Source organism: Eumetopias jubatus, unplaced genomic scaffold, assembly GCF_037043125.1.
Source record: "Eumetopias jubatus isolate StellerSeaLion01/CBP00866 unplaced genomic scaffold, mEumJub1_p1.0 scaffold_3, whole genome shotgun sequence".
NCBI classification, from domain to species: Eukaryota; Metazoa; Chordata; class Mammalia; order Carnivora; family Otariidae; genus Eumetopias; species Eumetopias jubatus.
In genome coordinates, this window is record NW_028274809.1 from 50,638,016 (window position 1) to 50,664,104 (window position 26,089).

Below are 26,089 nucleotides of genomic sequence, written 5' to 3' on the forward strand. Positions count from 1 at the left end.
TGGGACCATGACCTGAGCTGAAGGCAGACGCTTAACGACTGAGCCACCCAGGCGCCCCACTTAAAAGTTTTCTTGTGTACCTTTATAATTGATAATCTCTCTAAACCCTGGGCAACCATTCGTCTGCTTTTTGTCACTTTTGCCTTTAAAAACATTTTTTCTCATATAAATGGAATCATATACTGTATAATCTATTGTTTATGATTTCTTTCAATTAGCATAGTGTTTTTGAGATTCATCTATGTTAATGTGTGTATCATTTCATTCCTGTTTAAGGCTGAAAAATATTCCACAGTATGGATATACCAACTTGTTTATTCATCCACCACTTGATGGACCTATGAATTGTTTCCCCAGTTAGATGTTTTTAACATTATTTTTTGTTTCTTTTTTTCAGAATCTTTCTGTGTGCCCTGAAGATGAATCGATCATCATGTCCTCTTTTGTTAACACTATGACTTCCCTGAGTGTAAAACAAGGTAAGTCTTCCAAATAAAAACATATTTTCTCCTAATTAGATTTTCAAATTTGATTATTAAGGAGGGGATTTAACAGTTAATTTTTTTAGACTCATTTATTTTAGACACATTTACTCTGTTCTCTTTTGTCTTAGCTTTGTTCTCTCTGAAGCAAAAGTTGCCAAAATGGGTGTGTGATGATATTTATAAAAATAAAGAGAATTATAGCTTGAAATTTCTTACTATTCAGCAGGGGGAAGAAAGGCATTTTGTAATTAAAAACAAAACAAAACAAAACATAAGTATATATATATGTGGTCCAAGCATCACCTATGACAGTAGTTGGTACCACTGATAAAATTATGTTTTAAAAAGTGCCAGGCAGTTCCATATTATCCTATTTAATTCACATGAATTTTAGAAAGCTGTTTATACTTTTATTTGGTAGATTTGGAAACTCAAGGTTTGAGAGTTAACCTCTCAGTTATTTGCCCAAGCTCTAACAGGTATTAAGTACTAGTGTAGGGATTTTTTTAAGTACAGGTCTGACAGTCCCAATGTTAATGTTGTATACTTGACTGCCTCTTCATTATTTGAATACTTCAGTCTAACAGATTAGTATGATGTCTTAGTGTTGTAATCTTTAAGTAAAAGATATCCAAAGCCTTGAAAATTTCTGAGTAATAAATACATTTTAGTTTAATCAATCTTTATCACACTTAAGTAGTGAAACTTTTGTAAAGTTGCCTAGTGATACTTGGTTTATAAAGAGTTACTTTGAGGAGCTTCATACTGTCCAAAGCTGCTGTTTACAGGATTTCTCAAGTTCTATTCTAGCTTCTTCAAAATTGGCATGTAAGCACACTGAGAAAGTTTAGGCGAGAAAGTCTGTACTTTACACATCTCTTAGCATAACTCCCTCCTTATATCAACATCTTTAAAGGATTTGAGAATGACTTCACTGTATTAACTGTTCAGTTATATTTGTTTTTTTAAGTGTACAGTTTAATAGTGTTTAGTATATTCACATAGCTGTGCAACCAATCTCCAGAACTTTGCCATCTTGAAAATTGAAACTCCATAGCTATTAAAGAGCAACTCCTGATAACCCCTCGCCCCTGACATCTACCATTCTACTTTCTGGTTCTGTGAGTTTGACTACTCCAGGTACCTCATAAGTGGGATCATGCAGTATTTGTCTTTCTGTCACTGACTTATTTCACTAGCATAATGTCCTCAAGGTTCAGCCACACTATAGCATGTGTCAGAGTTTCCTTCCTTTTAAAGGCTGAATAATGTACCACATTTCATTCATCTATTCCTCTGTTGATAGACATTTGGGTTGCTTCTGCCTTTTGGCTGTTGTGATTAATGCCGCTGTGAACATGGTGTACAAATACCTCTTTTAAGACTGCTTTTAATTCTTTTGTGTACATGGCCATAAGTGGAATTGTCTTAGATGTTAAATTTTAAAACTGTGATTACATATTTGTGAAACATTAATTTGCTTTGTAATATTTTTTCTGTTATTGTAGTTGAAGATGGGGAAGTATTTGATTTCAGAGGAATGAGATTAGATTGGTTTAGATTACAGGTAAGAATAACTTAATTTTCATTGTCATTCTGTTTGGGTATTGAATATTTTAGCTAACATGAAAACACTAATAAGAAAAAAAATTCATTGGTGTATACCTGTTGAAAGACTAGTTTTGTATAACTAATTATAGTTTTTACCTCATAAAAGAAATAGTTTTTTTTTTAAGATATAATCAACATACAACATTTTATTAGTTTCAGGTTTACAACACAATGATCATTCATACATATTGCAACATGATCATAAGTCTAGTTAACATCCATCACCACACATAGTTAGGAATTTATTTTCTTATGAGAACTTTTAAGATCTACTTTCTTATCAACTTTGAATTATGCAATACAGTTTTACTGATATAATCATCATGCTGTACGTGACATCTCAGGACTTACTTATTTTATAACTGGAAGTCTATACTTTTTGTTACCCTCAGCCATATTGCCCAACTCTGGCTCCCCACCTCTGGCAACCAGCAGCCTGTTGTCTACTATACATTTAGTTTTAAGTTTTTGTTATTTTTAAAAATTCCACATATAAGTGAGTTCATTTGGTCTTTGACTTTCTGTGTCTGACTTAATTCACTTAGCATAATGCTTTCAGGATCCACCCGTGTTGTCACATGTGGCAGGATTACCCCATTCTTTTGTTGAATAATATTCCCGTGTGTGTGTGTGTCTGTGTGTGTGTGTGTGTGTGTGTGTGTGTGTGTGTGTGTATTTACACCACCATTTCTTCATCTGTTTATCCATCAGTTGCCACTTAGGCCATTTCCGTGTCTTGGCTGCTGTAAATAGTGCTGTATATGAACTTGGGTTTGTAGATAACTTTTTGAGTGAATGTTTTCATTTCCTTCAGATAAATATCTAGAAATGGAATTATTGGACCATATGGTAGTTCTAATTTTTTTGAGGAGTCTCCATACTGTTTTCCATAGTGGCTGCATCCATTTACATTCCCACCAAGAGTACATGAAGGTTCCCTTTTCTCCACATTTTTGCCTTGTGTTTTTGTTAATAGCTTTTTTAACAGAGGTGAGGTGACATCTCGTTGTGGTTTTGATTTGCATTTCCCTGATGATTAATGATGTCGAGCACCTTTTCATGTGCTTGTTAGCTATCTAGATGTGTTCTTTAGAAAAGAGCAAGAACAGGCATCCAGCTCACAGGCTGTAGTTTACTGTCCCCTGATGTAGTGCCAAAAGCTTCAGTTTTCTGAAATGCACAAATAATTGGTGTTAGACTTTAAAAGTTTTCATTTACTATATAACTCACATAAATAGTTTTTAAGGGCTTTTAAAACTCAAGCTTAAAATCTTTGCATAACTAAATTTCATGATGAAATTTAATTGCCATGTAAGTACTTCTAGTGATTATGTGAAAACTGTGGCCTAGTTTTTTCAGTAACGGAATATTTTAAAAATATGTATTTTTTTTAAAGATTTTATTTATTTTAGAGAGAGAGTGTGTGTGAGAAAGAGCATGAGAGGGGAGAGGGTCAGAGGGTGAAGCAGACTCCCCGCTGAGCAGGGAGCCCGATGCGGGACTCGATCCCGGGACTCCAGGATCATGACCCATGCCAAAGGCAGTTGCTTAACCAACTGAGCCACCCAGGCGCCCAAAAATATGTATATTTTAAAATAATAATAGTATGTTCTCATTATAAGATATCAGAATACCCAGAGATAAAGTAGAATATGAAAGTTTGTACTTTTCCCAATTTCATACCTCAGAAGTACTTTTAATAAGTGGTTTATATCCTTTTAGGTGTTCAAACCGTAAATGGAATTATACTGTATACACCCATGGTTCTGCAACTTAAGTTAATTTTTGTTTAGTTAAAAAGTGAAAATATAACCAATATGTGTTGGTGGAAGAGATTTTTAGATCAACCCAGTCTCAGGAAGGACTCCTAGGAAGAGCATACTTTTCTTGCAGTCTGCTTAGTTCCCTGAGGTAATTTTGCTCTTAGGTTCTTTCCTTCCAAACTCAAAATACATAGGCATTTTTCTCGCTCTTGTTCTTTGTTCTGTGGTTGTGTACTTTTGGAGATGATTTTATAAATGAAGCCACAAGTAGGTAACTTGCCTGAGGTTGCAGAGTTGGTTAATGGGAAATCAGGGAAGAACACTTAAAACATCACCACCCCAAAATACTAAATATGTATATATAATGGGTTGTTTTCTTTCTATTAAAAATAAAATTTAGAAATTAACATTTTTACAAAAGTTGTGAAACAACATAGAAGTAGAGCATATAAAAATAAAAATAAAAGTGAAATTGCTCTGCCACAGGATATACACATTTAAAATTTTGAAAGTCACTCATTGTCAAAAAGCTTGAACTATTTGTCTCCTGCTGTCAGTTTGTGAGAGTGCCTAAATCAACATTTGGGTTCATAAAATTTTAGAGATTTAGATACATTTCAAATTTACCCTTATTAAATACTTTCAGGATTAGTAACTTACTCATTTGAAGGATTCACTTGAGAATTTAGCTGTATTTAGTCATATGGCAGAATATTAAAGCATTTGTATAGCATTAAGAATGTAGAACTGATATATCCCTCTGTAAGTTTTTTCTAAATTTTTATGAGATAATTATAAGAATATCACCTGCTATCTGATTCTTTCATGTGTTCTATTCTTGCTTTTATTAGTTTGCTAGGGCTGCCATAGCAGAGTACTAAAGCTGATAGCTTAAACAACAGAAACTTATTATTTTATAGTTCTGGAGGCTAGAAGTCCTAAATCAGGGTGTCAGCTGGGTTGATTCCTTCTGAGGGCTATGAGGGGAAATCTGTTCCAGGCTTTTTTTCCTAGCTTCTGGTGATTTGCTGGCAATCTTTGATGTGTTTTGGCTTGTAGATGAGTCACTCTAATGGCATTGTCCCTGTCTCTCTTCATACAATCTTCTGTGCATATCTCTGTGTCCAAATTTTTCCTTTTTTATAAGGATTTCCATCATATTGGGTTAGGGTCTACTCTAATGACCTCATTTTTAATTTGATTGCCTCTGTAAAGACCCTGTTTCCAAATAAAGTCACATTCTGAGATACTGGGTACTATGACTTCAACATATTTTTTTGTGGACACAGTTTAACCCATAACATTGCTCATAATCATGACTGGGACATACAGTCACTTTCAACTGTAATAACTCTTAAATTTTTAGTGACAGTGGGGCAGAGCATACTGAGGAAGAAAACATGGGACATACAGCTAAGCCAGAGAAGTCTTGTCTGGAAAGGGTAGAAGTGCAAGGTGTGAGGCAGTAGCCAGAATCCAGAACATTAGCATAGGGGATAAAGAACAGGTCAACAGTGAAGGTTCCACACCTACAGACTAGACCATAGGATACAGGAGATAAAATATTGAGTAGTATTATATAATCTATAGAGGAGTACAGATCCTCTTTTAAGGATGTTATAAATCTGGCTGTGGAGACAGGCATTAAAGATAATGAAAAATTAAATAGCAGTTGAAAATTTAAAAGATTAACTTAAAAGATGCCACTGATAAAATATGATTATAAATTATAGTTTTCTTAGAAGGGAGAAAGCTTTTTTCAAGTTGGAATTGCTAATAATGATTTTATAGAGAAAGTATCATTTTGCCCAGACATTGAAAGATGGGTAGAAATTGAATAGGAAAATAGCTTACACAGGAAAAGGGCAAACAGTGGGCAAAGGGCAAGTAGAGAGACTTTTTAGTGTTAAATATTACTACAAGAAGGAACAAATCTTCACAAGAGAGATGAATGATCTGACCTATCAGTGGTCAGATAGAGGGATAAGAGTTCAGTATAAACACGGGGCCCGACAGAGGTGTACAGTTCTCTAGATATCAGAATTCTTGAGAGCAGGGCCAGAAGGATAAGCCTTTGGGAGAATTTTATAATTGCTTTATGCCTCCATTGGAGTCCTATCCAATTTGATCCTAAGATCATTGGTCTTTTATAGGTCATATTCTTCTTTTTCCTAATCTTTAAAGAAGAATTCCTTCTCCATGTATTTGTCATTTTTTTCCTACTTCCTAAGGCATCTTGTTTACTTATGTATTCTGGTAGTCTCTTAATCATCTTTGGTCACTTTTATCTATCTTCTTCCTTTCTGTCATCAGATTTACTTGGGTTGTTCTTATCTTATACTTTTATTTAAACCTGTTTTTTTTTTTTATAACCGGTTTCTTTTCATTGTTGTTAAATATTTCAGATGAGTCTTCTAAATTAAATCATCTCATTTTGTCACCATCCATTTCATCTGAAATTATTTCCACAGTGATATTTTAATTCAGAAATTTTGAAATGGGGGTCAGTTAGTGGAAGTCTTTATTGAGTTCCTGGCCACAAACGTGGTTCCTCTTTATACTCTAAAGCTGATTAAAAATAAATTAAACTTCAGTTAGACTTAGTTTGTAAAATATATCTGGAGTATACCTTGCCATCAGAATATTGCCGTCATTATTCTTCATTAATTCAAAACAACAAAATACAAAACTGTTTTCTCTGTGGTGTTTCTGTGTTAGTGAATGGTAACCATCCATGTTGTGGCCCCTTGCCATTGTAGGGGCTGAGATTCAATTTTTATCCAATTTACAAGGAAATAATTCTTTAGTCTCTACTGTTTTGTGAAAACTGGCAGAAGACATATGGGGCTCCTGCATCAGAGACAAAGGACTTAATTATTCATTGCACAGGAGGCAGCATGAGCATGAACATATATGTTTCATTTTTTCTCTTGCTTCCATGACCCATGGTGGCAGGCCCAGAGGAACCCAGATGAATGCTATGTATGCGGTAGGTTTGTACTGCAGCTAAGGAGCACTGAATTTGTTGAACCCTCCATCGTATCAACAGTAAGAATTCTGGCTCTTTGATCCAGAGGTAGATATTGCCTCATTTCCTCAAGTTTGGTAGCTGCAAATACAACCCTGAGAAATGGCCTGAGTAATGAGTGCTCTGGGCCTTGAATTCTTGGCATATTGAAGATGTGTAGGCACACATGGGATCCATGAAGGAGTATCCCCCAAAACCAGAATCCTGGCCATCATTCATAATTTTTCTGTTGCCCATCTATCTAATCATTTCCCAGATGAAACTCTTGAACTACCACCGTTGTAGACGAGACCATCATAATCCTGTCTGGATTATTGCCACCACTGCCTCCTAACAGATTCTGCCTCGTATTCCCTTTCTGTCTACCTTTCCCCAGTTCCCTCCTCCACATAGAATAATCTTTCTAAAACAATAATTGGCCACTGCACAGAACCTTTGGTTCGCCAAAAGATTTAAATTCTTTAACGTGGTATATAGGGGTCTACATGATCTAGTTGAATCTCTTCTTGCACCATTTTCTTTCCTCGCTTTTCACTTTACTGTAGCCATAGTGAACAGTATTTATTCTGTAGACACTCCATTTATTCTTGTTCTGTGCCTTTCTGGAATGCCTACTCTCCATGGACAGGTTTCTGCTCTCTGATTTGGTACCCTTATAGTAGAATTTCTTTCCCTTTAAACCTATCCTGATGGTTTTAGTTAAGTTCTATCACCCTGTTGGTCAAGCTACACTAATTTTTACTATCTTCAGTTCTTTCTAGAATTCATCATTAGTACAGTATGTTTTAATTACTATAAAACCTCAGTGAGTGAACATGTACAATACTTACGTTCATCTGAGTGTTTCCCATGTATTTTTTCCCTCAAACTAGATGGAAAATTTCTTTTGGTAGAGCTAACTTGACAGTTCACTGTTTTATACTTTTAATATTGTAACTTCAGTTCCTTTGGGGTTCTAGATGAATGACCCATATATTAGATTTTGTTTTATTGGCAGTAGTATTTCAGTTTATTTATTTGAAGAATTTTTTGATAGGAATTTCAAGTTTGGGTCACTATTGACAACTTTAAGAACGTGATGTCACTGATACAGTGTCAGAATAAATATTTAAAAATTTTCAATAATGGGTATTTTTTTTTCCCCAGCAGAATGTCAAGGCTAAAATCATCAGTCTTTGCTTAAACTACCTTTGTTTTTTACTTTCGCAGGCATACACTAGTGTTTCTAAGGCTTCACTTGGCCTTGCAGATCACAGAGAACTTGGAAAGATGATGAATACAATAATTTTTCATACAAAGATGGTAGATTCCTTGGTGGAAATGTTGGTGGAAACATCAGATCTCTCCATATTTTGGTATGTGGTAATTTTTTTTAAATCAGAAATTAAAATTTTTAGTATCCAAAGATCTCTTTGTTGATCGTTTTTATGATAGTGTCATCCTTGAGACCATTGAGTAATAGACTCTTATGAATAAAGGGAATAGGGGTGCCTGGCTGGCTCCGTCCGTAGAGCATGTGACTCTTGATCTCCATGTGGGTTTGAGCCCCACGTTGGATGTAGAGATTACCTAAAAATAAATCTTTAAAAATAAATAAATAAATGGAATAGTTGACAACTTGCTAATAACAAAAGTAAGTCTACCAAGTAGGGATCATGTCTTTTTTGTTTTTTTTTTTTTAATTCTTTATAAGAGCAACTCGTACTGTTGTGAATTTATTTTTATACTTTTTTTTGAGGAGGTAAAAAACAGTCTCTTCAGATTGCCTTAAGACCGTCTTTCACATCATTAGGTAAAGGAAAAAAAGTTGTGAATCAGGGTCAAGTAGAGCAAATGTTGGAAATTATATAACAAGTAATTTCACTTTGCAGTAATTAGATATTAATATTATGATGATGTGGTGACTACTCCCTCCATTGTGTTCTGTTTTCCTTTGCTCCTATCATAGCCTCTTTAGTTATTTTCTTTCCTCTCTTACTCCCCATATAATATCGTCCTTGAAGGAAGGTCAGGCTTTTGTTCTTTTAGTGTCTAACATAGTAGGTACTTAATAAATGTTTGAATGAATAAATGAACTTGATTGTGATCAGACTAATAAACAGTGGGACCAGGTTTCATACATAAATATTCTGGCTCCAAAGCTCTGCAGTATCAACTCTGTATCTGCTTCTTGGCTTTTTTTACGGTATAGAAACTGATCGGAGTAACCTAGTATGTCCCTTTATTTCTACAGTGCTGAGATAATCTCAGTGGGTAGTGATAGTAGTTTCTGTGTATTGAAAAGTATTATTATGAATAGCTTCTCATTGTTTTTATTTTGGAAGATACCCCAGTCCACAGATTTGGGTAGTTTGTTAGGATAGCTTTAATTAGCAGTATTGCACAAGAAATCCAAATCACCAAACAGGGAAGGCATGAGAGGTTTCTTATAGAAACTCCTGAAACACAATATATCACTGAAAAACAATATATCACATGTCAAATTTGCAAGAATTTTAAGATTATTTGGAATCCTATACTATTGTCTGACTTGGAAAGAAAATGGAACATTTTATGTTTGCATATATTTGAGCTACAGAAAGGTTCCTATTGGTAAAAGAAGGCTACTGTGATTAAAAAGTCCTCTTCCCTTTCCTTGGAAATATGAATACTTTTAATAATGTTTAAAATGTGTGATTTTCAGTCATATGTAAGTAATTTTTATCCATTTTTTTCTCATCACATTCTTATTTTGCCTGTTACATCCAAAATAAAGACATGTTTACTACTTCTGGTTGTCTTACCATTCCAAGATGTACTATATTTTATTGACTCATATTCTTTTATGTTTAATATCTCCTAAATCGGGAAGTAATTTAAAATTGATGGTGCATCATTGTTTAATTGACAGTGTTTTTCTTTCTTAGTGGTACATAAAATAGTGGTGGTTCTTACAATTGGTAGTGACTTGCCTTTGATAAAAGTAGGTAGTGTGAGATTTGAATGTCATATATTCATATGCCATAGATATGGTTTATTTTTTTGTGTAAATTTTTTATTTTAAAACTTGTTACTGTTACACAAATAATATTTTTATTACTCTGTAACTGTTGGTGTATAAAACATACTCTTTGGAAAAATACACTTCAGTTGATAACTTTCATTCACTGGAATCAAATTAAGTATTGTATCATAAAATTTTTAACTATAAAAAGGGTGATTCTAATTTTTAATTTGTTTCCTTATATAGTTTTTATAGTCGTGCTTTTGAGAAGATGTTTCAGCAGTGTTTGGAGTTACCCTCTCAGTCAAGATACTCAATTGCATTTCCACTACTTTGCACTCATTTTATGAGTTGCACACATGAACTGTGTCCAGAAGAGGTAATTTCAGGGTAGTACTGTGATTTATATTTATATGCAGAATACACTGGACCAAACATGTAGTTGGCTAGATTTCACAAAGTCACAATTACCTAATCTAGCTTCTTACCTAATTTCTCTCTATGCAGAATCAGAACAATGTTTGAATAGGTTAAAATAGATATAATGTTTATTTGCATGGATGGATAAATGCACATACATATTTTTAAGAACATATCATAAAGTCACTTGGAATTACATTTATTAAATGGTGGGTCAGGTATTCATATTTATGGTAAAGTTACAGTAATTGATTTTTTATGCTTTTTCTCTTAAACTATTATTGAAAAGAGTTGAAAATTGAATGTACAGATTACTGACTGTAAACATAAACATGTCAAAGAGGAATTTCATTGACTTGTTAGTATGATGTAGTAAACAAAATTAACATTATTAGTATTTGTAAGATACATACAGGCACACATACTTATTAAATAATTGAACTACTCAGTAGTTTTATCAATAGTAAGTATCAAAAATGTACTCAGTATTTCTTCTAATCTTTAAAGAAGAAATGCCACTTTGTAAGCATGGTAAGACTATATGTTAAAATTTAAATGGTCTATTTCTTTTTTTTTAATTTTTTTTAAATGTTTTACTTATTTATTCATGAGAGTCAGAGAGAGAGAGAGAGGCAGAGGCAGAGGGAGAAGCAGGCTCCCAGCCTAGAAGGGAGCCCGATGCGGGACTCGATCCCAGGACCCTGGGATCATGACCTGAGCCAAAGGCAGACGCTTAACCATCTGAGCCACCCAGGTGCCCTTAAATGGTCTATTTCTTTTTTTTTTTTTTTTTAAGATTTTATTTATTTATTTGACAGAGAGACACAGAGAGAGAGAGAGGAACACAAGCAGGGGGAGTGGGAGAGGGAGAAGCAGGCTCCCCGCTGAGCAAGGAGCCTGACGTGGGGCTCGATCCCAGGACCCTGGGATCATGACCTGAGCCGAAGGCAGACGCTTAACTGACTGAGCCACCCAGGCGCCCTAAATGGTCTATTTCTCAACTTAGTGTTGAATCCCTTTACTTAGAACTACAGAACTTGGAGAAAAGAAACTAATAGCAGTAGCATTATTAATGTCTTTAAGCATTAGGTAACATCTGTTGCAGATTGTATTCCAGCAGTACATTCATTGTAAGCGGACCCTGAGACAGAGGTTAGCCTGCAGGAAATTTAGTAAGGACTGCTTTTAGGATTATTACCTGCGAGGATATCAGCACCACCAAATTTAATACTTTTATAGAGTTTTTAGATACAATAGATTTTATCCTCAAGCTTTTTACCTAAGATATACTATTAATTTTTTCCTCATAATCATCCTTCCCATTAAATTACCCATGAAGTCCTCTTAATTTTATTTGTTTGGTTTCATTTCGTGAATCTGTCTTCTACTTTCCATTTCCTTTGTCACTCTTGTAGCTCAAATTTGTAATACTCTTCATATGTACTCCTAAATAGTTTTCCTACCTTCAGTATTTCTGCCTTTAAGACCATCTAATACAGTGCCATCAGTGTGTCTCTTTCCTTCTTGAAGAATCCTCATTGATTGTCTCTTGCATATGGAAAAAGTAAAAATTTCTCATCCAGGCATTTAAATCTTCAACAATTTGCACTCTGCTCCCGTTCCTTTTTTTTAAAAAAAATGTGATTAAAAGGATGCCTGGGTGGTTCATTTCATTAAGCGACTGCCTTCGGCTCAGGTCATGATCCCAGGGTCCTGGGATTGAGCCCCACATTGGGCTCCCTGCTCAGCGGGGAGTCTGCTTCTCCCTCTCCCACTCCCCCTGCTTGTGTTTCCTCTCTCTCTGTGTCTCTCTCTGTCAAATAAATAAATAAAATCTTTAAAACAAACCCCTGTGATTAAAATCTATCTATACGTAATATATGTATGTTATATATATGACATAAAAATGTGCCATTTAAATTATTTTTAAGTGTTCAGTGGCATTAATTACTTTCACAGTGTTGTGCAACCACCACTACTATCCATTTTCAAAACTTCTGTCATCCCAAGCGGAAACTTTATAATCATTAAGTAGTAATTTCTCATCCCTCCAAACTCTTGGTATCCTCTAGTCTATTTTCTGTCTCTAAAAATTTAGACATTCGAGGTGGTTTATATAGGTGGAACCATGTAGTGTTTGTCTTTTTGTGTCTGGCTTATTTCACCTAGCATATTTCTGATGTCTCCCAGATTTTTATCTCCACTCCAGACCTTTCAGATCTAGATTTTCTGGGTATTCTGCTCCAGTTCAGGTGCTTTTAGCCATCTGAAATGTAACATATCCAGAATAGAACTGTTGCTTCTCTGCATGTTACCCCACCACCATCCTTTGAAGTCTTTTCTGCCTTTTGGCTTCATATGTATCCAAACTCTTACCACTTCTCATCATTGTCAAAGCCACATCTTTTTTCCTGCATTATCATTGTAGTCTCCTAAGTAGTCTCTCTGCTTCTGGCATTGTTCTCCTAAAATCTGTTCTCAGTACTATATATAGCCCAAGGCTGAGGCAGATCATGGAGAGGCTTTAGTTTTGTTTTTCATCCAGTCTCAGCATTTCTGAACCATTGTAGAGGAGTAATGGTACCAGATTTGTATTTTAAATAAGTCTAGTACATTTGAAGAAGTACTAATTTTTGTTTTGTTTTCAGAAATAAGTGATAGCAAGGGACATGTTTCATCTTTCAGGAATCAGAATTTGGTTAAATAAAACCCTAAATGTTTATAATTTGAAATATTTCCTCAAGTAAAGTGAACCAGTATTTAATTGTATCTGGCCTGGAGATTCCTTTTGGTTTGGCTTCCTCTTAAAGTTTTCAAGGGCATTTAGAATAAAATACATTAAAGTATCATGATAGATCTAGGAACAGTTACTTTAGGTGTTTAAGTATTTTTATATTCTTGTATATTACATTTATTTTAGCAGCATAGAAATACCATATGTAAACTGTATATTTGTTACATAATTATGGAAGATCTGGTAAGGTAAACTTTCAAAAATTTATCTCTGTAAAGTATTATTAATGTGTAGTGCAAAATTTTATAGCATTATATACTCAACATTCCAGTTACTATTGACAAGAAAAACCTATTAAATTATTGATAGCCACCAAAACTAAAAAGATACAGAATTCTATAGAGATGGATGGATTTGAGTGAGTGTATGTCTACATATACATATCTAATCTCCTAAAAATTAAATATAATGTGTCGTCCCCCCCCCCCATTGTGTTCAGGAAAGTTTGATTTTAGGGAGTTAAATGCCTTGTGAATTTCTTTGTTTTACTGACCTGATTTCTGACAATTTAAATTAAATATTTAAGCTTTTCTGGGGCGCCTGAGTGGCTCAGTCATTAAGTGTCTGCCTTCAACTCAGGTCATGATCCCAGGGTCCTGGGATTGAGCCCTGCATCAGGCTCTCTGCTCAGCGGGAAGCCTGCTTCTCCCTCTCACACTCCCCCTGTTTGTGTTCCCTTTCTCGCTGTCTCTCTCTCTGTCAAATAAATAAAATCTTAAAAAAAAAATATTTGTTTTTCTGTTTATAAGATCTTTATATATATATGTATATATAGTATATATGTGTGTGTGTGTGTGTGTGTGTGTATATACATACACACATACATATCAGTTAAGATTAGAAAACATTACTCTAAATGTGTTCTTTCACATCCTCTGATTGGTAGTTTAGTATTTAAGATCCGGATGTAGGACCTTGCGAAAATTGAAATTAAGTTAATAGTTTTTCATATTGAAATACAGGTACTCTAAGATCCCTACAATCATACTTTACTTGCATAATCACCAAATACTTTGTCAACTGTGTAAATACAGTATGGTAGTTAGTTCCAAGAGATAAAAGTGATCTAGAACATTCCCTACCCCCACTCTTCCGTGTACAATAGACTTTAACTTTATTTTCCATGTTTATTTAGAAGTATTTTAGTTCAAACTACTTTCTTATAACTTTTATTATTGTTGTTACTATTCTGCTTTGACAGCGACATCATATTGGAGATCGCAGTCTTTCCTTATGTAATATGTTCTTGGATGAAATGGCCAAACAAGCTCGAAATCTCATCACTGATATTTGCACAGAACAGTGTACTCTTAGTGACCAGGTAACAATTCACATGTTTCCTTACAGACAGGAAGTTTGTGTATGAAGTCAAGAAAATGAACTGTTAGCCATTTTTTTTTAATTTTCTGTCCTTTTTGTTAAACTCTTAGTAAATCTCATTACCTCTTCTTATAAAACTCCATTTTTAGGTTTTTAAAAATTTGCCACTGTCTTTAGGATTACTTACTGCTTAAAATCCATCCTGTAGCTTGGCATTCGAATCCCTTCCTCATAGCTCAAACTGTCTACTTCACCCTGCTGCACTTGATGCTTTACCATCTAGTAGTTCTCACTAAATTCTGAACTTTTCCTTCCAGTAAAATGTTCTCATTCTTTGCTTGCCTAGTCTGTTTTTACTTATCCTTTAAACTTTTGCTTTGGTAATAACTTCCTCTATGAAGTTTTCTTCACACAAGATTTACCTATTTCTCTTTTCTACCAAGCTGTGTGAGCTCCCCGAACTAGCTAGCTAGGTAAACTGCATCTCACTTATACCTCTGTTCTTAGTGCTAGATGGTATTTGCTGCATTGTCTGGATTCAGCTAAGGTTTGCTTAAATAGTTAATGTTTTTTCAAAATAATTGATGTAATGTAAGATTTCATTTCTTTTTACATTTAGTTGCTACCGAAGCATTGTGCCAAAACCATTAGTCAAGCAGTGAATAAGAAGTCAAAAAAACAGACTGGTAAGAAAGGGGAACCTGAAAGGGAAAAACCAGGAGTTGAGAGTATGAGGAAAAACAGGCTGGTAGTGACCAAGTAAGTCATCCATTTTTATTATATCTTTTTGTTATAGGTAGAACTTTTTCATTTTTTTGTATGGCATTAGTACTGAGGGAATGCTAGTAATTATAAATCCTTCATTTCTTAGTCATTTATTATAACTATTTTACTTCTGTAAATGTAAATAGTTAGTGCTTATTTCCAAAATACAGATTTTGGATTTTTGAAGAAAATTCATGTAATAGGTAATATTTGTCTTTATATACTGAATACTGAAGGCCAAGAATCTGTCTAAAAATTTGGAGGGGTACACTATATAAGCAATCCATAGTTTTCCATTTATTTAAAATCAGATAGCCTGAGACTTTATTTTGGCATGTGTTATATTAGAACATATATCATTTTTAAAGTGGGTATATCAGACTAGATATTATTAAGGATTGTGTGGAGGGTAGGCATTGGTGGGCAATAATGCATGAACATTGTTTAAAATAAATTTTCTACTTACTTGCTTTTTTTATGTTGAGCAAGCTATTTGCTCTTTTGTAGACAACTTTCTTCCTCCAATACAGAAAGTACAGCAAGATTTGGAAATGATTGTCTTTATGAGCATGTAATAGGCTCTTACTTGTATACTAAATCAGTATAGTCATTATCATCTGAATGGAGAAACAAATGAGTGTTACTGTCTTTAGAAAACTGCTCTCATGTTAGTAATACCCTTAAAGATTTTGAACTTGTCAGTTTAAGAAAGAAAAATACCGAATTCTGCAATTATTATCCCCAAATAAGGTCTGATATGTTTATAAAAGTAATTTTGTATTGCTATGATGAACATTTTATTTACTGTTTATTAATATTTTTCAGCCTTGATAAATTGCACACTGCACTTTCTGAGTTGTGTTTCTCTATAAATTACGTACCAAACATGGTGGTTTGGGAACATACCTTTACCCCACGAGAATATTTGACTTCTCATCTGGAAATCCGCTTTACTAAGTAAGAAAGAATATAAACTATTTTTGTTGGTTCAGTTAATGAGTTTGTTATGTTCTTCATATCCATACAGTGTTTACTTTTATGAGGAAAAGTATTAGTAGAACTGATACAGTATTGAGAATAATGAATGGGGAAGCATAGAGAATAGTGAACTGGCAATTAACTTAAATTACCCAGATTCTTGTCCCATACTTGTTATTAACTACTGTCGTAACACTGGACAAGCCAGTTAATCTCTGTGAGCCTTAGGTTCCTTATAAGCAAAATGGGAAGATTGGAGCAAATCAGTGTATTTCAGCTGACAGGTAGCAACCAAATAGGGTCATGAAATCAGTGTAGAAGGTTGTAGTCAGCATTTAAAAAAAGAAAGAAGAGGCAGGGAAGGAAAAGAAACAGGGAAGAACAGAAAAAATCCGTGCACTGCATGTAGTGACTATAAATACTGCTTCATGAAACTCTTCACTTATACATATGTGTGTATGCCAGATACAGATCTTTTAGTTGGTTACAGTTAAATGTTTGAAAACATCAGAACTAGTGAATTCTTATCTTTTCTGAATTCAAATATATGCTCTTAAGCCAGTAGAATTCTAGACTCTTGAGACATTCCTAATTAGAGTGTTATAAGTCTTATATATGTTTCTTGAAATCATATTACATGTGATATCAGAAACCTTTCAATTTTATAAATGTTGCTTCAACCTTTTTTCTAAAGTTACACACTTATTTATTAAAGAAAATATAGATTGATTTGAGAAGTTTTTCTTGGAAGGCCTTAGAGCAATTTATAAAACAAAATTTAGCCAAGGATTTTTCAAAGTTTTATAGTCATTAACAAGTAGTATTTGTACCATATGCTTGACATTGTGTTAATTACCGTAAGTAGTAATGAAATAGTATAAAGTTCAGAGCTACAGTTTGTGAGAAGACTACAACAGTTAGAGAACAAAATAGGAGAATATATAAGTGGGCACTAAATTGTGTGTTAAATCATCAGTTGCCTAGTCAGGTGTTAAACAAAGACTGTCTTTTGCTTTCCTTTAGTAAGGCAGGCATCCTGACAGTGAAACCCAGTATAGTATTTAGACCAGAGGGATATTATGCACTCTGGTATTTATTATTCTCAACTCGGTGGGGGTTGTTAGAGTGGTGGGCGGAAGATAGGGTTCACTTTACAGCTCCCTTGTTTTCCTTCTGTACATAGTCTGGTCTATTAATCCATAGAGAAACAGATGTTCTTTTGAGAAAACATCTACTTAGTTATCAGGATCAAGGCAAGGCTGTAAACTTGTTTACCTGGGGAAGATTTTTATGCCAAAACAAATAGCTTGTATTAGTTGGTTGATTTTTGCTGATCACTTGAGCACAATCTTAGGACTTTAGGGGTTATATACAAAGATAGCAGTTATTGCCTTGAGTGGGTCTTCTGGGATTGTTTCTATTGATGGGGTTTATCGTCTTTAAAGATTTATCCTTACAAATACAAGTTTAAGATCTTTACAAATCTAATGCTTAGGGGGTTTTAAAGATGGTAAAATGGGGTGGCCAGTGTAGGAAAATTTCAGGTAGGAAAGTATTTTCAAAATTTGTGTTTCCTCCTAGGCTTATAGTTTATTGGTATATAAACATAACAGATCTGTGTTTTATGTGCTGCAAATAATTAAAAAACAATAAAGTTTTTGTTGCCTTGTTTTGACTGTCATGCATTTTGTTGAGTGGCAGCACTGTCAGGCAGATGTGGGCTCAAACCCTAGATCTACTACTTCCAGACAGAGTGAACTTAATCAGTTTACTTGAGTTCTGAGCCTTAGTTTTTTGTTTTTTTAATCTGTGAAATGGTGGTGATAATAACTACATCATAGGGTTTTTAAATATGAGGATGATCAGTATAAAGCCAAAAAAAAAAAAAAAACTTACCGGCACGTAATAGCCAGGTGAATTTGAGCTATGGATTAGATAGTCCATTGTACTTGCTACAGACGGTTTATCCTGTTAAAGGAATTTTTTTTAAAATTTTATTTATTTATTTACTTTAAAGATTTTATTTATTTGACAGAGAGAGACACAGTGAGAGACGGAACACAAGCAGGGGGAGTGGGAGAGGGAGAAGCAGGCTTCCCACTGAGCAGGGAGCCTGATGCGGGGCTCAATCCCAGGACCTTGGGACCATGACCTGAGCCGAAGGCAGACGCTTAATGACTGAGCCACCCGCCCCTAAAGGAATTTTTAAAACCATCTTTATTGTTAAATCATTTTTAATATTGAATTAGAATTTTTTAATCATATTTAATCATATTTCTACTTTATTGTAGCTTTTAGGTGTTCATTCTTTTTTTAAGGTTTCTTTGGAAGATAATGACAGTAATTTCATGGCTTTGTAACAAATTGTATTTAAAACTAATGTTATTGCTTATTTAATATTAGGTATCAGTAGGTTGAATGGCCTATTTACGTATGCAAAAGTCAGTTCTTTTATCCCCCCTCCCCAGGTCAATTGTTGGAATGACTATGTATAATCAAGCCACACAGGAAATTGCAAAACCATCAGAGCTTCTAACAAGTGTAAGAGCATACATGACTGTACTGCAGTCAATAGAAAACTATGTGCAAATTGATATTACAAGAGTATTTAATAATGTTCTTCTTCAACAAACACAACATTTAGACAGTCATGGAGAACCCACCATTACAAGTCTATATACAAATTGGTAAGCACATTTAGAAATTTGGAGTGATAAAAAGTTACTTTGTAATGAACTGCTTAAGGAAGTTATTTTTTTATCAGTAAGTGCTCATTTTTGTTATCAGTCAACTTAACGCAGGAATGTATACCATAGTAAATTTTGACTTAATTTCTCCTTTTTATAAATTTACTTTTTCTCCTTAGGTATTTGGAAACTTTGTTAAGACAAGTCAGCAATGGTCATATAGCTTATTTTCCTGCAATGAAAGCATTTGTGAACTTACCTACAGAAAATGAATTAACATTCAATGCAGAGGAATATTCTGACATATCAGGTGAATAAAACTACGACATGTTTTATAGAGTGAAGAAACCTTGATTCCTTTGACTTTTGATTGTTATGACTATTTTCATTCAATTACATTCATTCAATGCATAATCATACATTATATCTTAGACTTACCTTTGCATTTGTGTTACCTTTTTTATTCTGGAGACTTCTCAGGATATTTGCATTAATAATTTGCTTCTATAATGGAACATTCCAGTATGTTAATATTCATTTTCTTAAAGTGTTTGCTCTGTCAAAGTATAAAATTAATTACATTTCCTTTCAGAAATGAGGTCATTATCAGAACTCCTAGGCCCATATGGTATGAAGTTCCTAAGTGAGAGCCTTATGTGGCATATTTCATCACAAGTTGCTGAACTTAAGGTAATACAGTCTATATCAGTTTTAGCGTTGAAACATTAATTCCTGAAAAACATTTCAAGAATATGAACAGTAAGCCTAGAATGTTAATTACTTTAATCCAACCTGAAAGTTCTCATATGTAATTATAGAGTTAGCATGGCCTTTCAATAGCATTTTCATTTAGTACTCTTTTACAGATGAAAAAACTGAGAGCCTAGAGAAGTGAAATGACTTGCTAAAGGAGACTAAAACTCAGATTTCTTGACCTTTGGTCATGTTTTCATTCTGTTTACCATGATGCTTTTCTTTGAATAACTGTTCAAAATTCCAGCCGAAGTCATTTATTTGAATTTGTAGTTGAATGTATTACTTTCCACAGATTATACTACAGACATTATTAGGCTCATTGGGTTTTGTTTTTTTTTTTCCCCCTAAGTAATCTCTACACGCCCAGTGTGGGGCTTAAACTCATGACCTCGGGATCAGGAGTCACATGCTCTGTCAACTGAGCCAGCCATGCACCCCTAAGCTCCTTGTTTTTTATTATTAAGTAATCTTTTAAATTATCTTATGTGCTTTAAGCTGGATAAAAAAATGCCTTTAGAATGCTTAGCATTTTGGGGCGCCTGGGTGGCTCAGTCGTTAAGCGTCTGCCTTCGGCTCGGGTCATGATCCCAGGGTCCTGGGATTGAGCCCCACATTGGGCTCCCTGCTCCTTCCTCTCCAACTCCCCTTGCTTGTGTTCCCTCTCTCGCTGTCAAATAAATAAAATCTTAAAAAAAATAAAAAACAGAATGCTTAGCATTTTATTAAAGATATAAAAGAGCTGAAGCAACGGCATTTTAAATGACTTTTTTTTTTAAATCCTTTTAGAAATATCCCAGTGTTAAGGTGATTTATATTGAATGAGTCTGTATACAATAGCTATCAAGTTTTTGAGAGAATTTGAATTTGAGCCACTAAAACTTTTCAACTTTAAGAACAGAATAGATGAGGGCATATTTTAAGATGTACCTTCTTAGGGATGCCTAGCTAGCTCAGTTGGTGGAGTGTGAGACTCTTGATCTCAGGGTTGTAAGCTTGAACCCTACGTTGGGTATAGAGATTATTTAAAAATAAAATCTTAAAAAAAGTTATTAAAAAAATGTGCCCTTTGCGAAATTTTTTTGGTGGTTACTTGTGCCTTGCATTTTTAATTTCTGAAGAATATGGTTATAGCACTGATAAGTAGCTTGCATTTTAAATGTAGCACTTAAGAGATTTAAATGTGGTAATCTGATTTACTGAAAATTGAGCAAATATGTAGGATTAGTTGATTGCTGCAAGGTGAGAAATATTTTGCTGAATGAATAAAAGTTTAAGAACTCAAGCTTTTTTTTAAAAAAATTATTTTAGAGAGACTGTGCATGAGTGGGTAGAGGGAGAGAATCTCAAGCCGATTCTGCACTGTGCGGAGCCCAATGCGGGGCTCAATCTCATGACCCTGAGATCAAGACAAGCCGAAACCAAGAGTTGTATTCTCAACTGACTGAGCTACCAAGGCACCACAAGAACTCAATTAAAGACTGAAATTACCCTGAATTTCAGTCCTCTCATTTAAGAGCTTTGACTTTGGACAAAGTTTAAACTCACTAAGCTTTTACTTTGAGATAATTATATGAGATAATACATGTCAAACAGGTACTGAGTGTAGTTCTTGACCCACAATAAGCGTTGAGTAAAATATTACTTGGTATTCATCATGTCCATTATCCTCTTATTGTTCTTTTTCAAAAGAGTGTTCTACAATTCTTGTATAAAAGTCAACTTTTAGATACTTTATAATGTGGGTTTTAAATATACAAACTGAATGCTTTATATATTTTTAAATGCATAAACATTGCAATGACAGTTTTGGTTCTTTACAAGCAATCACCGCTGTTTATCAAACTCATTGACCTGTAAATACGTGATCTCTTTTCTATCCTTTTGTTCTTAGGGGACCAGTTTCTCATCTTCATTATACTTTCTTGTGTTCTTTTCAGTATGAAAGAAGAATTATGACAAGATATTCTTTTTCTTCAATTCTAGAAAAGAATTTTACTTTTACCAGCTATTTTTTATTTCAGACTGAATGATAGGTACTTGTAGAATTATTTTTAGTGCTTCTTTGCCATTTAATTTGGTAGATTGAATATTGTCATGTAATAAAACAGATTAGCCTATTTAGATATCTGTATCCATATCTATGAGAGTTTAAAGGCATTTAATGTCCTTAACAGTACTGGAAGGCAAGCTCCTATAAGATCTGGCCTTTCACTTTTCTCACCTCCTTAACTCCTCCAGCCTGGTTGGCCTACTTGTTATCTCAAAATACTCTTCACTGAGATACTATCTTAGCTAACCTTCTCATAATATTCATGTATTTTTCAAATGTTGTTTTATCAGAATATCCTTTCTTCACCACAATTTCTAAAAGAGCAAGCATCACTTTTTATTCTCTTTATTCAGCTTTCTGTGTATCTTACTTGTGACCTTTCATGTCATGTATTTGTTTATGTCACTGTCACTAGAATAAAAACTCAGTTATAAACTCTCTTAAAACTTTGGTACAAAATTAGTGTCCACACATAGAAGGTACTTGCTAAGTATTTGTTGGATGCAGAAATAAAAATAGGTAGCTATTTTAACTCTTTACTTTGTCTCAGGACTTTTCTAAGCTCCTCACATAAAACCAATATTGTCCCTATTTTACAAATTAGGAAAGTAAAACCAAGAAATATTAAGTACTTGTCCAGTCACATGCTTAAAAGTGGTGAGACTAAAATTTGATCCTGTGTAGTCAGTCTAGACCTAGAGCTTATACTAGTTCTGTGCTATACTGTTTTTAGAAATGAAAGGGATCTAAGCAGTCATCTAACCCACACTTACCTAATGCAGGAAGATCAGATAGGTTTTCATTCTCACATCAAGAGGTAGAGATTGCCTTTGGCAAGATTACCCTTCACATATTTAAAAACTTTTGTAGTGTATTGCCTTTGTCTTCCCCATGTGAAATATATTCATGTTAGTCTCTCTTTCTTCTGTACAAATTCTATTGAAATTGTTTGTATCACCCTTAGATAATAGTGCCTTGAACCGAGAATAACCTTCAGCTAGAGATCTGATTAGTGAAGGTGCTCTTACCTATTCTGGATACTATACTTACTAGCACAGTTTAAGATTGTGTTAACACTTTTGGTAGCTATACTATAATATTGTCATGTCAACTTGTAATCATAAATTTTCTTTCTGTACACATACTGACGTTGAACCATGGCTCTCCACATCTTAGATATTGTACTTTTTTTTTTTCTTTAGACCTAAGTGTTACATTATTGTTGTTCTTTTAAAAATTTATCTTGTTAGATACTGTCCATTATTTCCAGATCGCTTTTGAGTTCAGATTTTGTCATAATCTTTTAGTAATACTTCATAAACTTAACTCTCTTAGTTCTGTCCTTTAGTGTTGTTATCAAGTACATTCTTATTCTTGAAAAGAAATGAGAGGAGCTTATGTCTTAACATTTCTGTCTATATTTTGGAGTGACTATTTTTTTTCTTGAATGTTACTAAAATTTTAAAGTTTTGATGAGAGTATAAATAATATTGACTCCTTTTTTAATGCTAGTGAATTTTCTGACTCAAGAGTGTTTCTTGGATGGATCCTCTTAAATATTTGATAATATTAAACTTGAGTGAAAAACCTAGACAAAAGAAACTTTGTGTTAGATTCATAATAATTGAGGTGCATAGGTGTGAATTAGCTTGGATTTCTCATTAAATATACTCCAAAACCAAGATGGTGTAGGATACTAAACATTTTTTTCTAAAACTTCTGATTTTAGCATTTTTTTTATTTTTTAAGTTTTTATTTAAATTACATTAGTGAACATATAGTGTAATATAAATTTCAGGTGTACAATTTAATGATTCAACACTTACATACAATACCTGGTGCTCATCACAACCAATACACGCCTTAATCCCCATCATCTATTTAACTCATCCTCCCACCCACTTCCCCTCTGGTCACCATCAGTTTGTTCTCTGTAGTTAAGGAGTTTGTTTCTTGGTTTGCCTCTCTCTTTTTCCCCATGCTCATTTGTTTTGTTCCTTAAATTCCACATATGAGTGAGATCATGTGGTATTTGTCTTTCTTTGACTTATTTTGCTTAACCTAATACTCTCTAGCTCCATCCACATCATTGCAAATGTCAAGATTTCATTCTTTTTTGTGACTAATATTCCGTGTGTGTGTGTGTGTATGTGTGTGTGTGTGTACACAGACCATAATTTCTTTATCCATTCATCAGTTGATGGATATTTGGGCTCTTTCCATAATTTGGCTATTGTAGAAAATGCTGCTATAAACATCGGGGTACATGTGTCCCTTTGAATTAGTATTTTATTTTTTGGGTAAATATCTAGTAGTGCAATTACTGTATCATGGAGTAGTTCTATTTTTAACTTTTTTAAGGAACTTCCATACTGTTTTCCAGAGTGGCCACGTGCACCAGTTTGCATTCACACAAACAGTGCAAGAGGGTTCCCCTTTCTCCACATACTTGCCAATACCTGTTGTTTCTTGTGTTTTTGGTTTTAACCATTCTGACAGGTGTAAGGTGAGATCTCATTGTAGTTTTGATTTGCATTTCCTTGATGATAAGTGATGATGAGCATCTTTTCATGTGTCTGTTGGCTGTCTGTATTTTTTGGAGAAATGTCTGCTCTTTTGCCCATTTTTAATTGGGTTATTTGTTGGGGCGCCTGGGTGGCTCAGTTGGTTAAGCGGCTGCCTTCGGCTCAGGTCATGATCCTGGAGTCCCGGGATCGAGTCCCGCATTGGGCTCCCTGCTCAGCAAGGAGCCTGCTTCTCCCTCTAACCCTCCCACCTCTCATGTACTTTCTCTCTCTCTCAAAATAAAAATAAATAAATCTTAAAAAAAAAAATTGGGTTATTTGTTTTTTTGGGTGTTGGTTTGTGTAAGTTCTTTATATATTTTAGATACCAACCCTTTATTAGATATGTCATTTGCAAATATCTTCTCCCATTCAGTAGGTTGCCTTTTGTTTTTGTTGATTGTTTCCTTCACTGTGCAGAAGCTTTTTATTTTGATGTAGTCCCAATAGTTTATATTTGCTTTTGTTTCCCTTGCCTCAGGAGACATAACTAGAAAGAAGCTGCTATACCCAATGTCAAAGAGGTGACTGCCTGTGGTCTCCTCTAGGATTTTAATTGTTTCATGTCTCATGTTGAGGTCTTTAATCCATTTTGGATTTATTTTTGTGTGTGGTGTAAGAAAGTGGTTCAGTTTCATTCTTTCACATGTTGCTGTCCGGTTTCCCCAACACCATTTGTTGAAGAGATTGTCTTTTTCCCACTGGATATTATTTACTGCTTTGTTAAATTAATTGACCATATAGTTGTGGGTTTGTTTTCTGTTCTATTTTAAGGATTTTTCCATTCTATTCCATTGATCTGTATGTCTGTTGCTTTGCCATACCATACTGTTTCGATCACTACAGCTTTGTAATATAACTTGAAGTCTAGAATTGTGATGCCTCCAGCTTTGCTTTTCTTTTTCCAAGATTGCTTTGGCAATTTGGGGTCTTTTGTAGTTCCATATAAATTCTAGGATTGTTTATTCTAGTTCTGTGAAAAATGCTGTTAGTATTTTGATAGGGATTGCATTAAATGTGTGGATTGCTTTGGGTAGTATAGACATTTTAACTATTTGTTCTTCTAATCCATAATAAACATGGCATGTCTTTCCATTTCTTTGTGTTGTCTTCAGTTTCTTTCTTTTTTTTTAAGAATTTTATTTATTTGAGAGAGAGAGAGAGAGAGAGCATGAGCTGGTGGAGGGAGAGGGACAAGCAGACTCCCTGCTCAGCATGGAGCCCGATGTGGGGCTCGATCCCAGACCCTGAGATCATGACCTAAGCAGAAACCAAGAGTTGGATGCTTGACTGACTGAGCCACCCAGGCTCCCTGTCTTCAATTTTTTATCAGTGTTTTATAATTTTCAGAGTGTAGATCTTTCACCTCTTTGGTTAGGCTTATTCCTAGGTATCTTACTATTTTTGGTGCAATTGTAAATGGGATTGTTTTCTTAATTTCTCTTACTGCTGCTTCATAATTCATATACAGAAATGCAGTGGATTTCTCTACATTGATTTCATATCCTGTGACCTTACTGAACTTTTCTCAGTTCTAGTAGTGTTTTAATGGAGTCTTTAGGGTTTTCTATATATAGTGTCATGTTGTCTGCAAATAGTGAGTTTTACTTCTTTCTTACCAGTTTGGATGCCTTTTATTTCTTTTTGTTGTCTGATTGCTGTGGCTAGGACTGCCAGTACTATGTTGAAAAAAAAGTGGTGAGTGGACTTCCTTATCTTGTACCCGACTTTAGCGGGAAAGCTCTCAGTTTTTCCTCATTGAGTATGATGTTCGCTGTGGGCTTTTCATATATTGCCTTTATTATGTTGAGGTGTGTTCCCTCTAAACCTACTTTGTTGAGGGTTTTTATCATGAATGGATGTTGTACTTTGTCAGATGCTTTTC

At 34.3% G+C, this 26,089-nt stretch overlaps 1 protein-coding gene across 1 annotated transcript in view; it reads left to right on the forward strand.

The window, feature by feature from the left end:
• The window catches only part of NCKAP1 (NCK associated protein 1), a 98,144-nt gene that overhangs the window by 51,621 nt on the left and 20,434 nt on the right, over nt 1–26,089 (forward strand). The window contains exons 14-23 of the mRNA XM_028125509.2: nt 398–479; nt 1,994–2,052; nt 8,097–8,242; nt 10,117–10,249; nt 14,286–14,405; nt 15,024–15,163; nt 15,995–16,126; nt 18,616–18,834; nt 19,014–19,144; nt 19,427–19,524. Coding sequence (XP_027981310.1) covers nt 398–479; nt 1,994–2,052; nt 8,097–8,242; nt 10,117–10,249; nt 14,286–14,405; nt 15,024–15,163; nt 15,995–16,126; nt 18,616–18,834; nt 19,014–19,144; nt 19,427–19,524 — 1,260 coding nt within the window. The remainder of the gene's footprint in view (nt 1–397; nt 480–1,993; nt 2,053–8,096; nt 8,243–10,116; nt 10,250–14,285; nt 14,406–15,023; nt 15,164–15,994; nt 16,127–18,615; nt 18,835–19,013; nt 19,145–19,426; nt 19,525–26,089) is intronic.